At 37.2% G+C, this 14,822-nt stretch overlaps 1 protein-coding gene across 1 annotated transcript in view; it reads right to left on the bottom strand.

The window, feature by feature from the left end:
• The window catches only part of LOC123674918 (alkaline phosphatase-like), a 171,438-nt gene that overhangs the window by 36,433 nt on the left and 120,183 nt on the right, over positions 1 to 14,822 (bottom strand). The window contains exon 7 of the mRNA XM_045610082.1: positions 3,182 to 3,322. Within this exon, the coding sequence (XP_045466038.1) occupies positions 3,182 to 3,322 (141 nt within the window). The remainder of the gene's footprint in view (positions 1 to 3,181; positions 3,323 to 14,822) is intronic.

The raw sequence follows: 14,822 nt of genomic DNA, 5'->3' as shown, positions 1-14,822 counted from the left end.
CAAATTACAGATATCTGTAATTACAGATTACAGATATCTGTAATCTGTGACTTTTATTTATACTTTTCATCATTTATATTTGTTTTAAATAGAATTAATACTCATTGCTGGGCGATTGAGATGATGAACAATTAAGGTATTTCTGATATTGAATGATTGAGTAGAGAAAATATTCAAACATTATTCATTATTTTCAGAGATAATAGCAAATCGGTATTTGTATTATATTGGAAGAGAAGTCTTCAATTCTCACTCATCTTAATTCTTCCTTTTTGAGATACTTGGAGAAGTAAAAAGACAAATTCGAAATGATAAAGTAAGAAACTTATACTGAATTCAATTCTGCTTATATATTTGGTTGATACCTACAATTTGATGTACTCAATTCTGGAATATTTTCAGTATTCATCTGGGTGCAAAAATCGAAAAGTTAAATACCGAATAATCTGTGTTTAGGGGTCAATGAACAGGATGGAAAATTGTTCAACAATTTAAGAAGAGGTTTTCAACATATTTTGAGCTTTTTAGAAAAGAGGAGAGTAAGGAAAGACCAGACAAGGTAAGAAACGTCTAAAGCTTCTATACTGATTTCAGTGTTAGAGATATGTTTTCTTGAACTACTAGTTTTTCTAATTCTGCGGTCTTGTCCTTTGGGCAAAAGTTTGTATTGTTAGAATTTTGAGCAGAGTACCCCCGGTTCAAATTTTTGTTCAACTTAAACAGCATTCAACTTGACAGCGATGTCAAATCCATTTGGGTTTCTGAAATATTGTTCAGTGTAAAATTAAACTAATTTATTTTCGTTTGTATTTAAAATGTGGTGACCCTGTTCGAGGCTATCGAGTCAGAATTTGCTTCAAAATGCGTTTAGAAACACAAAACGACGCTCGACGTACAATTCACGTGTAAGTTAACCTTACTTTCAGCAACCCAAATGAAGCTTGACCATAGAATTGACAGCTGTCAAGTTGATTTTTACGTTGATTGGCCTTTGATAAACTTGGGGTAAAGCTTTCAAATTTTAAAGTGATACGAAACAAAAACTCTAAATTCTTTACTGAAAAAATCAGTGAATTTATTCGAAACTGTCATACCAAGAATTCTTCAAAAAATTGAGCTATTTCCGCACAGAATCAAAATGAATCTGTACTTCAGGACCTAATGAGAAAGGTAAAGTAAACCCTTTCACCAACCGTCAAAGGTCTCACTTCAACCGACACGCCCTAACATTCAAACATACGTGACGTGATCCACTTTTCCATCAGCAAAATTCAACGAATCTCCCTTGAAGCATTTTCCGGATGCATATGTAAGCGCAACAAGGCGAAATTAATCTCAATCTTTCCGCTTGGGCCATACCGCCGTCGTGTCCAGGCATAACGCATAGAGGTCTGGAGGAATTCCATCCAGCAGCGTCGAAAAGGAGATCGCATACGCTCATTACTACGTCGACGGCATACTGAACACGAACACGTTTTTTATTACGACGCTCGTACGGGGAGCGACCCGCATGAATGCTAATAGGTTACGGGCCCATGGAATTTTGTCTCGCGAAATAACCCTGTTTCATTCGATGGCTGGCAAGCGATTATTGAATCGGGGCTTAAATTGGCGCTGATCCAAGTTTATGGCTGAGGATGCCGTGAAGATGCGGATGTGAGCGTTTAGCGGCTTTGTTTCCGTTGACAGTTTTGGGTGTTATGGAAAATGGGTGGAATACTGGAGTGTGGAGGTCCAGGTGGTTTTAGGAGTCTTGGAGGATTACGATTGGATCAGTACATTATTTCATAAATTATAGGCGAAAATCTGAAATTTTCAAAGAAAAAATTGATAATATTCCGGAAGCTGCCACTTCTTTTGGACGTGGGCTACTTGAAACACTTGAAACCGCGCTATGTTTTAGAGCGTAACATGAAGTTTGAAAAACGCTTTATTTGAGGGGTCTGTGACGAATAATTCAGGAGATAGGTATAACGATTTTCAGAGGGATATTCAATTTTTTCCCAATTTTCTATACCTAATCCTTAGAATATTGAAAAAAAAATAAAAGTTCCTTTATACTTTATAGAAATATTGTATCTTTTTATTGATTGTTTCGACTATGTAGATTACAAAAATGCTTGCTGTTGGGCGATCAGTACATTATTTCATAAATTATAGTCAAAAATCTGAAATTTTCAAAGAAAAAATTGATAATATTCTCGAAGCTGCCACTTCTTTTGGACGTGGTCTACTCATTCGAAACCTCACTATATTTTAGAGCGTAACTTGTAGTTTGAAAAACGCTTTCTTCGAGGGGTCTGTGACGAATAATTCAGGAGATAAAACGATTTTTAGAGGAAAATTCATTTTTTTCCCAAATTTCGAGTTCTAATTTCCTCCAAAACGGGCAGCTTTATCTGTAATCGCAAGATCGTTCTTTTAACTCGGTTATTGGGTAGTGAACAATAATGCTTTGTTTTATTTCACACCCATTCATTGCTATACCAAAAATCTAAAGCTTCTAATAACAAGTCTCGGTTTTTTTATTCACTGTTATTTTCCTTTTGTTATTCTTGTTATCAACTTTGTTTTGTTACATGCATTTTTCAAACAATTGTTTTTATTTGAAAAAAGACTTGTTTAAAAATAAAATTGAGTTAGATATATTTGACTCTCCGCTTAAAATTTACTTTTTTTGAGACAACTAATGTGGCATCTTACGTTTTTCACAGAAACAACATTTTTTTGTTACGGTTGTGAGCATTTATGTGAGTTAGTCCCAAATAGTTGAAAGATTTGGGACTACCTTACAATAAAATGATGGAAAAATCGAAATACTATTTCGATTTTCCTTGAATGATTCCGTTTGAAATTGTACTTATGTGGGTACATTCTATTCCAATTCGAATTTACAACAATTTTTCATTCACCAAGTATTGAAGTATCCAAGGTAACAAAACAATTTACAACCAAACGGCCTACGCTTGATTCCTGAACGCTCCCCAACAATCCCAAACTTCCCCTTCCCTCTCAAATCAATTCCGCTTTCTGCCCCGAAAAAAACATCCAAAGGCAATACACAGTAACCTTCAATCGCCCTTGATGGTATCCGTCAGGGCCTAACCGTGGGCCGAACACAAAGAACCACTCGGACGTCGACACGTCAAACAGAAATCAAGTAGGGCTTCCGAAAACTCACCTTCGACGAAGAGAAAAAATCCTTTGGGGTTCTTCAGCAGGATGGAGAGGGCCGAGCGCGTCATGTCGGCCAGGGAGGGGTCTCCCGAAGGTCCAGGATCCCGGTCGGCCTCGAAGTCCATGTGGGAGTAGGAGAATAAACCTGTCGACAAACAGAGCGAGAATTAAACATTACGAACAGGCCAGAACGTCGGTCGTTTGTTTGTCGATGACGCCGCGTCGTTATGGCCGCTAGGAATTGTTAGTTACTACCCGTTACGTTACGATGTCCACGCGCGCGAGACGGGTTTGCCCTCGTTCTGGAATGTATAGAGGCGGATGAGGAGATATGATTGTCTAGGGGATGGTCATAGCAGCCGTTATTTTCTGGTCGAGTTGCGTTACGGCGATATGCTAATCATTGTTATTACGCGAAGGTTGGAAAATTGCTACTTTGCTAGCCGTTATTTTCTGGTCGAGTTGCGTTACTGCGATATGCTAATCACTGTTATTACGAGAACGTTGGAAAATAGCTACTTTGCTATCCGTTATTTTCTGGTTGAGTTGCGTTACTGCGATATATTAATCACGGTTTTTACGCGAACGTTGAAAAATAACGACTTTGCTAGTTTGATTTCATAGACGACGATTAACTTTGTAGTTCAGTTCTCCAGTCCAGAGGGAGCATATGTCATTTTCATTCAACAAATTGTGTCCCCAACATGAACTATCAAATTTGACATGAATCGCGCGGAAATGAAAACATATCAGTGATACGATATTTCACTCCATTCGCGAGTTTCTCCACAAAGAACGCACTTCTTCCGTCCCTCATTGAATAAACGTTTCATATCAACTCAAAATATATTGAAATAAACACCTAAATATATCAGAATTTCAGAAAACAAACTTCAAGCGCGCCAAATGACGTGAAACAACCGATGACACTAGGAGAGCAATAGTTGCGAAATCTAGGATTTCAGCAGGTAGATACAGAAAATAATGAATATTCTGCATGCTATAAATTCGACAATTAGGAAAAATATCGGATTCCAAATATTCAAATTGGCATATTTAATCGGGAATCACTCAAATAAATATATTTCATTCAATACAATATACATTCATAGTAAAATTGTGGATTTGAAAATATATCACAATCCGACAACGTAATCTAACCATGTTGGGGACATGTGAAAATTGCGTATATTCCCTCTATCTATGATTATTACTCAATGGTGTAGTCCTATTAGTAAAAGCGGGTATTAATCTCCGAGTTCCAGATATCCAGCTATAAACTCATATAAACTTGTATTTGGGCATTTTGAAAGCTGTCTCAAAACCTACAAATGGTAGGGTGACTATTAAAGTCTAAAGCTAACAAAATAAGTTTTTTGAAAATATCTCGTTTCCTATGAGTTTTCGCTTTTTGCTATCATTATCAGAAGATAAAATCCCCTACTACATTTGTTTCGAAGGTTTTTCTTTCCGTTGAATCTTTTTCGAGATAAAAGGCTGAACTAGAAAATTAAACATACTCATACATTGTCATACTCGCTAAATTTTGTCATTCTCAAAGTATATGATAAAAATTTGTTCATAACCCAATACGCTCTATTAGTGTGCCGTCACACACCGCCATTTTTGGTTCTCCTGTCAGTGTTCGGAATCCAAACAAATAAATTGTCATTCAAATTAGTACGGTGTCGTTGAAGAAATTGGCTTATTTTCATAAATAAGAGTTTATGAGGAACGATTTCAGTATTAATTGATAGACAGAAGGAACGAGGTTAATACCAGTAAGTTTGAATCCTGTATCATTTCCCAGATTTTGTAAAAAGCCGAGTTTATTAGTTAAACTTCCAGTTCGAATTTACTGGCATTAATCTCGTTCCTTGTGTCTATCAATTAATAGTAAAATCGTTGCTTAAATAATCGTATTTATCAAAATAAGCCAATTTCTTCAACGACAACGTACTAATTTGAATGACAATTTGTTTGTTTGGATTCCGAGCACTGACAGGAGAACTAAAATGGAGGTGTGTGACGTCATCACTAATAGAGCGTATAGGCCACGAAACCATTTCATAGTGAAGGTTGAAATTTCTGATTGTTTTGTAGAATAACTCACATTCGAGAATATTATGATACATATATAATTGAAAGTTGAGAGGATTCTGCATAAATCGTTTGATTATAGCTATCAGAATGATATTGATTGGAGTCATTATCGTACAGAAATGGCATAACTGGCTATTCTCTGTAGATTATTCAGGTCAATTGCTGTAATACAAGATGTACACTTTGGTAGGGACAATGGTTTCCTGTCACAAATCTGTTATAATCGCTGTTTTGTCATTGAAGTGGATTTCGCCAACAATGGGCCTCAAAGATAATATTGCATCGGTGATTCATAAGCAACCAGGTATAATTGGACTACCTGGGGTTGTTTGCTTATCAGATAAGTGAAATTTCAGCTGATACATATTCATGCTGCGAGTAAAAAACAAGGATGGGGAGAGTCATGACAAAAAATCCTCTGAAGGTGATATTTTCAAAAGAACTAAAGGTTTGTAACTGTTTTTTCAAGAATGCTGTTCTTTCTCTAGCTTATATTCCTTATTTTCATTTATTTCAATCAATGGTGGTGTCTCTTCCTCGATGATTAGTTGCTTTTATGGTTTACCAAAACGGTTATAGCTGAATAATCCATTACTATCATAAAAAGTTCAGTATATTTGATTGTACAATTGGTGTTCAGAAAATCAACATATTTCATCTTTTTTTTCTTTCATAATAACGGGTGTTTTTTTTTCGAGTATATAACTTTAAGTTGGCATTACTGTTCAAGATGGCGACTGATGTAACAGCTGTCGAGTGATTTATTCTCAGTTTGGTTTGGCAATTCACCATGAACAGACTCACGCTTGAACAACGTTTGCAAATAATGCAATTTTATTTCGAAAATAATGGTTCTGTGCGGAATACGTATCGCGCACTATGTCCATTTTATTTTGTTTAGCGATGAAGCGCACTTCTGGTTGAATGGCTACGTGAACAAACAAAACTGCCGCATTTAGAGTGAAGCTAATCCTCAAGTGTATGTTGAAACACCGTTATATGCAGAAAAACTGACTGTTTGGTGCGCTTTGTGGGCTGGTGGAATCATTGGTCCGTACTTCTTCAAAAACGATGCTGGACAGAACGTTACAGTCAATGGTGATCGGTATAGAGCCATGATTACTAACTTTTACATTCCTGAATTGAACAACCATGATGTCCAGGAGCTGTGGTTCCAAGAAGACGGCGCAACATGTCACACAGCTCGTGCCACAATTGATTTATTGAAAGACACGTTTGGTGACCGCCTAATTTCACGTTCTGGACCTGTGAATTGGCCTCCAAGATCTTGTGATTCAACACCGCTAGACTACTCTCTGAGGGGCGATGTAATTTCATTGGTCTATTTGGATAAGCCACAAACCCTTGACCATTTGGAAGACAACATTCGCCGTGTTACTGCCGATATACGGCCACAAATGTTGGAAAAAGTCATCGAAAATTGGACGTCCAGATTGGACTACATCCGAGTCAGCTGTGGCGGTCGTATGCCAGAAATCATATTTAAAATGTAATGTCACAAGATTATCTTGCGAATAAATAAAATTCATGTCAATCGAATAATCCATCCTTGTTTTATTGCAATTTAAAGTTCTATAGCTCTGAAAAGAACACCCTTCACTTATATTTAATTCATTTAGACCGAGATTTAGACTCACCAATACTGTTTCAAACCTTAAAAGGAGGGCTATAATGTCATAGAAGATGCTACTGAGGAGATGGCAGCTCAACAAAGAACTAATTTCATTTTGTAAAATTTTGCTAGGGTGTTTGGGGACAGGCATAGCACATTTTATCTTTCACTTCTGTTTTGAATTATATCTAAGATTTGACTAGCTAGAAACAAGCCTAGCAGAGCTTCGACCACTATCATTCGTTGTCATCAACCGTTTTTTTTTGCACAATCGAAAGTCGCCATCAGCTCCATTCGAAAAGTCTCGACTACGGTGTCCCGATGACGATAGAATCGGTACGGTATCGGATTCAGTGGCGGGAAAATACATTTCCACAGGGCACAATTAATCACTCGGTCGTTACACATCGCTGCATCCATGAATCACTCCGGATAGGGTTGGCGTTTGATCGATTAGATGAAGAAGAGACAAACACTTTTTCGAAGCTCCAGATTTCGATTCGGACGCACCGGGTTATAGATTGGAATTGTGTGGTTTTTTCGCTGGCTGGGGATGAGGTCGAAGATTGCTGGAAAACGGATACGGTTTCAGTTGGTTCCGGTCGGGAGGAGCGAGTTTTTGTTCTGATCCTTTCAAGTTCATTTTATGGGGGTATGCGGAAAATATTGGTGAACCCCAGGGAACGGTACTTGGGCCGGTTCTATTGATACTCTTTCATGAATTAATTCCCTGAGCTTTCTTACCGAGTGTGTTAGGCACTTTTTGTTATGATTCTTTTCAATGGATTTTATGGGTTGTGCGATGAAAATAAGTGAACCTCAGGTATCGACACTGACTCTATTTTATTCTCTACAGCTAACTTAATTTATTTTCATTGATCAAGAATTTCAAATATTAGAATACAGAATAACAAAAATACTTTGTTGACTTACTTTCTTGCAAATGTAAAGGGTGTTTTTTTTTAGAGCTATAGAACTTTAAATTGCAATAAAATAACGATGGATTATTCGATTGACATGAATTTTATTTATCCGCAAGATAATCTTGTGGCATTACATTTTGAATATGATTTATGGCATATGACCGCCACGGCTGGCTCGGATGTAGTCCAATCTGGACGTCCACTTTTCGATGACTTTTTCCAACATTTGTGGCCGTATATCGGCAATAACACGGCGAATGTTGTCTTCCAAATGATCAAGGATTTGTGGCTTATCCGCATAGACCAATGACTTTACATAGCCCAACTGAAAGTAGTCTAGCGGTATTAAATCACAAGATCTTGGAGGCCAATTCACAGGTCCAAAACGTGAAATTAGGCGGATACCAAACGTGTAATCAATTGTGGCACGAGCTGTGTGACATGTTGCGCCGTCTTGTTGAAATCACAGCTCCTGGACATCATGGTTGTTCAATTCAGGAATGAAAAAGTTAGTAATCATGGCTCCATACCGATCACCATTGACTGTAACGTTCTGGCCATCTTCGTTTTTGAAGAAGTATAGACCAATGATTCCACCAGCCCATAAAGCTCACCAAACAGTCAGTTTTTCTGGATGTAACGGTGATTCGACATACAATTGAGGATTAGCTTCACTCCAAATGCGGCAGTTTTGTTTGTTTACGTAGCCATTCAATCAGAAGTGCGCTTCATCGCTAAACAAAATAAAATGGACGTAGTGCGCGATATGTATTCCGCACAGAACCATTATTTTCGAAATGAAATTGCACTATTTGCAAGCGTTGTTCAGGCGTGAGTCTATTCATGATGAATTGCCAAACCAAACTGAGAATAAATCACTTGACAGCTGTTGAATCGGTCGCCATCTTGAACAGTAATTATAACTTAAAGTTATATACCTCGAAAAAAAAACACCCTTTATATAACTATCAGATGTGCAATTGCAAATGACAAACAAGAACGGGAGTTCTTGTTTGTCAATAGACGACTCTAGGTCTTCAGCAGTAAATGCTGGTCGATCTTTCTACAGGGTGTATATGAATAGTTGCGAAAAAATTTAGGTGCCGATTCCTTGCCAATAAATAAGGTGGGTCGTTCAAATAAACTTTTGCTTAGTTACCGCCCCCTAAAGATGGCACCCGAAAAGTAGTTTTCAATTTGTACCAGTTCTCAATGAAAATATCGTTTTGACATCCGCCTATTGGATGAATTCAAGGTAGAAAATAATTCAAGATTGAATGAACTATTCAATGAACACCTTATTATCATTGTTATTGTATTCATATTAGCCTCATGTCCCTACCAATGATTTTCTGGAATTCTACTTTGAAAAACCGATTCATGTAATCTTTTTTTGGCTCGAGTAAGAGCATAACAAGCGCCTCTAAGCCTCAGCGAAGAACAAGCGCTCGTAATAAGGACAATTACGTAACGAGACAAGGAAACAAGGCCTTCTAATGAGCATCTCCTGCAGTTGAATTTATTAATAGAAAATCTTGGAGAACGGTCTCCGGCAACGCATTGCTAAATTGCAGGCAACCTATCAGGGACATGCCGTTGTGACATGGCGTATTGTTTGCTATTAAACAAAATTACATATATGCGAAATGCAGGAGATGGCAGGCAGATTGAAAATCTTTGAAGTTGCTCGAGTAATTGAGTTTGTCGTTTAAACTTATTAAGGTAAGTTAATTGCCAACGTTGTTTCCAATCTAATGGGCTGCTAGACAATAGATTGTTTTCCTGCCGATGGATGTTACATCAGAAACATTCACTCTGCGCATTCACGGAAAAATTAGATTTTGAATTTTTTTTTGGGCAGAAGTGAACGACTGATGACAAGTTTATTTCTCTTTTAAAATGAACTAGTGCACTTAAAGCCTTGAAAAAAAAACAAATTTTGAAAAGAAATGTTTCTTGATGAAAATTGATGATTTGAAAAAAAATTGACCACGAAATTAATTCACAAGATATTTCAAAATTAGGGTTTAACAACAAACTTCTGATTAATTTTGTATAGTGACTAATAACCCAGCACTTTTCAAAAGATGGAATATGTTAGTTGGAATTAATAATTTCAGTATCGTAATGTGTTCATTACAGTTCTGAAAACAGTGCTGTAATGAACTCATTACAGCATCGTTTTCGGTTATATTTTTCGTTTTGTGCTTGTCTACATAGACTTCCAATCCTATCAAAATTCAACACACATCAATTGTCAATATAATATAATTTGGATTATGTTAAATGATTTGCGACATTATTCGCAATTTGTCTTAATTCTGTTGGTGATGAATCGATTTTGGCAGACATAATTCACGAATTTAATGCGTAATTATAAATTATTTCAATATTCGAAACGTACGATTCAAATTCATATTCCGTAATCTGTCAATTTTCGTAACAGTCACACCAACTGCCAAGATACAATTCAAATATCACTAGGATGTATTATCTGATTTTTTTTTTAATTTCGACAATATTTCACAAAATTCGAATGAATTAAAGAAAATATCGTCTAATACTCGTTGCAGAAGGAAATTCCAACACTCATGCGTTCGAACACGAGCGACGCATTCGTGTTGGAATAGGAGCCTATTCTGCAACTTGTTTTGGAATATACTATTATCTACAGTTTACTGAAAAATTTTTGAAAATCGAACAAAACTAAAAAACTATGAGACTTCAAATTTTACACAATATCAACTTGTTGCGTTTTTTTTGCACCTGAATATAGTTCCTGTATAATGCTGGGAAGTGATCCTATATCAAGTATAAAATTCTTATGAGTAATTCTTGATGAAGATTTTTCAACATAAAATTTAGGAAAACTAGGAAAAAGCTTAGAATTGTTGTACACAGTTAAAATCGATCAGAAGTGATGGTGATGTAGACAGTTCTTTGTAACGAAATCAAAAATTGAAATCAGTGACAACCTACAGACGTATTAACGCGGAATGACATCAGTTGAACTCTATTATAACATCAAAATCGAATAAAAAAAAAAGTTTCAACTGTTGTTTGAATTCTAACTCACACTGTCGCATCCACACATGATGTAGCAAAGGTAAACAACACAACCTCTAAAGCCTAAGGCACTGCCTGAACCTGACAATTCAACTCAGTTTCCACGAGACAGATGAGATGGGATTTGAACATCTGACAGCGCTCACCAATCAACATACTAGATTGCTGGGAACTCGTCTCCTTCCCGTTACTTCACATGCATATTGGTTGATGTGGATGATATGAAAACCACTTGATTAAATGTTAATAAGTTGGGGAAACCCTAAGACAGATCAGACTTGCGTTATGAAGGTGCAGAATGAACTGGAAGAGATATGGCGTGGATTTAATTGACTTTACGGGAATTTACGTAGTTTTCGTGAACTAGACAACACCGCATCTCATTGAATAAGTAATAATTCATTGTTCAAAATCGCCGTTTTTGAGTTAGGTATGGTTTTAATGATATTTCCTTGGCGAGATTATTGTTTCAATGCATGTCTGGGTAATAAGACTATTTTAAAAAGAAAGGCGATGTTGCAGAATGTATCAAAAATACGCAAAATTAATTCCCGAAAAATTTTCTTGTTATCTCATTAAAATTCAATCTGCCTGCTTGTATAAACTGAGATTAATTCATTGACAACATCATCACGCTTCTTTTTTTTTTCATTTCAATGTTTCAGGAAGCTTCACCTTCCTTAGGGCGGCCTACTCCAAATCCTAATTAAATTTGGAAGGTCATGATAAGATTAATCGAGGAACAGCGTCAAAGATAACAATTTATCCCTCATCCTCTATGAATGTAAACATCCTGAGGGTAAATGAGTTTCGTTATAAATAACCCTCCCCAGCATTTAAGCCTTCGCCACACGCATCCTTCGTATAATTTAATATCTTGAATTTTGAGCTTGACTCAAATTCGGAGGCGTTGAACTGAGATCGTGCTGAGAATTCGGCACATATTGGCAAGATTTTATCTGGCTTCAATGTTCCTTGACGAAAATGTAGCGAGGCGAAGATTTTCATTACATTAGCTCTTTTTCGTGGTCTCTGTTTTTTTTTTGTTTGAATAAATGATTACCTCAAGTTGGTACAGCAGTTTCAACATTCAATATTACTTTTAAGATGACAGATTACAGCATCCGTTACTGAAAATGATTTAGCTACTTCTGTAGTAGGAAATTTTTAGTGTCATACAGCCCACCAGACAATCCAAGAAAAACTGCAAAGATGGAGAGATAAGCCTCTACATGGACGACATTTCAACGAGGTGAACCAATATCATGTCGACATTGAAGCGTCGAACTATTGGCTCACATCAGGTGAGATGTATCCAGAAACGAAAGGTTTTCTTTCAGCCATCCAAGATCAAGTGATCTCAACGAGAAATTACTGCAAGCATATCATAAAGGATAGAACTATTGCTGACGATCGATGCCGATATGGGTGTCCAACGAATGAGACATTCCAACATATCACGGGAGGATGTCAAATGTTTGCAGAAATGAATATTTAGATACTACACCAAGAATTGGCAACAAAATTGAAACTAATTCATTATGAAAAAGTGCCATACTACAAGTACCAACTGAAAACCATCCTGGAAAACGAACGTTATAAACTGAACTGGGATCGAACAGTTTTGACTGATGAAACAATCCCTCACAATAGGCCAGATCTACTGCTAGTCGATAAACATCAAAAGACAGCAATACTCATCGACGTAGCAATACCAAATCACAACAACATGCCTCAAAAGGAGGTCGAAAAAATATCAAAATATAGGGACCTCGAAATTCAGATAAAGCGGCAGTGGGAAATGATATCAACGAGAACTATTTAAATTATCATCTCAACAACAGGAATAGTATCCAAAAATCTCAAGAGAAATATCAAGCAACTAGGACAAAATGAGTATATATGTAATATAATGCAAATAGCTGTTCTTTTAGATACTGCAAGGACGGTGAGAAAATTCCTAGGAAGTGACGGACAGGTCCGACGATCGCGTGTAAGAGGACCAGAAGTTCGATGAGAACCAGGGGGACCACAAGGACCGGACACGACTGAGCTCTTCCCTTCTGATATTTTAAATATCTGGGATTGAGTGAATGTTCTTTTTAGCGAGGAGTGAGAAAGCCGACTGCAAAGAAATTTTTCTATCCTACGCGTATAGGCTAAAGTCAAGGATAATAATAATTCAAATCAGATCAATTAGTCAAGAACTAATTCAAACAAGAGATAGATTAAAGGTTGCTTCAAGTAGTGATGGTACCAATTGTTTTTGGGGATAAGTCACTGATTTTATCGCATCTCTTGAAATCTAGTCGCAACACAATCGCAACAATCAACGAGTCAGAAATAGCAGTAAGAGCCAAGCCAAATCTTCCTATTATGGTCGAACCGACATAACCTCAATGCCAGACGTTTCGAATTTTGCCCTACGCCAGTCGACGTTTTTTAGCAGTTGGCAGCTCTGGTTGCCCTGAGGTTTATTGTAGTTGCGATAGGATAATTCATGCAAGACTTGGAATCGCCGAGACACAACCGCAATACAGTGTTTTTTCTGTTTCATCGTTGAGATATGAGTATTTTGTCTGTTCTGTTCGTCGTACGCTTAATCATTCAAGCGAGACAATGGGAAATTTTCCGAGATTCGGGTTATTACAGCGAATGATTAAACTTAGTGAGTTTCATTTATTAATACTTGGAATTCGCTGGAATAACTATGAAGATTCGAGAAAAGTACTGATTCTGAATTGAAAGCTTTTGCGATCCCATTCAGAAACAGTGGAATTCATTTTACTCGTTAAGTTGACAATTACAATAATCTTTTGAATTAGGTACAAACTTTCCAGGAAATGTGGTTACTTTGTATTATAATTGGGATGTTTTTTGGTCCTTTTAGATTAATTAAAAGGTTCATTGTAAACAAAATTTCTGATATTTTTTTCGGAAAATAGTAAAAGGGTCTTCGATAAGAGGTTGAGGCTTATCGAATGCTCTCAAATACCTATGGTGAGGCCGCTATTAGTGAGAGAACGTGCCGAAAGTGGTTTCAACGCTCAAAGAATGGTGATAATGACGTCCAAGACCAGCATGGCGGTGAAAGGGAGAAGGTTTTCGAAGATGCAGAATTGGACGCATTACTTGATCAAGACCCGTGTCAAACGCAACAAAAACAGGCAGGATCATTCGGAGTGTGCCTACAAGACATTTCAAAATTCCTGAAAGTCATGGGAATGATTCAAAAACAAGGAAATTGGGTGCCGTTAGAGTTGAAGCCGAAATATGTTGAACGGCGTTTGTTTGTTTGTGAACAGCTGCTTGCAAAGACGGAAGGGATTTCTGCATCGCCTTGTGACTGGAGACGAAATATGGGTTTATTATGATAATCCCAAACACAGAAAATCATGCGGATATTCCGGCCATGCTTTCACGTCAACGGCCAAACCGAATATTCATGGTTCCAAGGTCATGCTCAGTATTTAGTGGAAGCAGCTCTGCGTAAAACCGACTGAAACAATCTCAGGCGATCGTTATCAAACGAAATTAATGCGTTTGAGTCGAGCATTGAAGACGAACGGCCGCAACACAACGACAGACATGATAAAGTGATTTTACAGAATGGCAATGCTCGACAATGTTGCGAAAGTGGTCAAGACATATTTGGAAACTTGAAATGGAAATTCCTACCCCACCCGCCGTATTCTTTTGATATTGCCCCCTCAGATTATCACTTGTTTCAATCAATAACACACGGCCTGGCTGACCTCAACATCCGGTCATATAAAGAAGTAAAAAATTGGATCGATTCGTGGATCGCTTCTAAAGATGACCAGCTTTTTTAACGCGGGATTGGTATGCTGCCGAAAGATGGAAGAAAGTAGTGTCCAGCGATTGACAATACTTTGAATCATAAATGTATAACCAGTTTT

The sequence above is a fragment of the Harmonia axyridis genome, chromosome 3, assembly GCF_914767665.1.
Source record: "Harmonia axyridis chromosome 3, icHarAxyr1.1, whole genome shotgun sequence".
Taxonomy (NCBI): domain Eukaryota; kingdom Metazoa; phylum Arthropoda; class Insecta; order Coleoptera; family Coccinellidae; genus Harmonia; species Harmonia axyridis.
The sequence above is the reverse complement of the archived record's forward strand: the minus strand, read 5'-3'. Positions and strand labels throughout refer to the sequence as shown.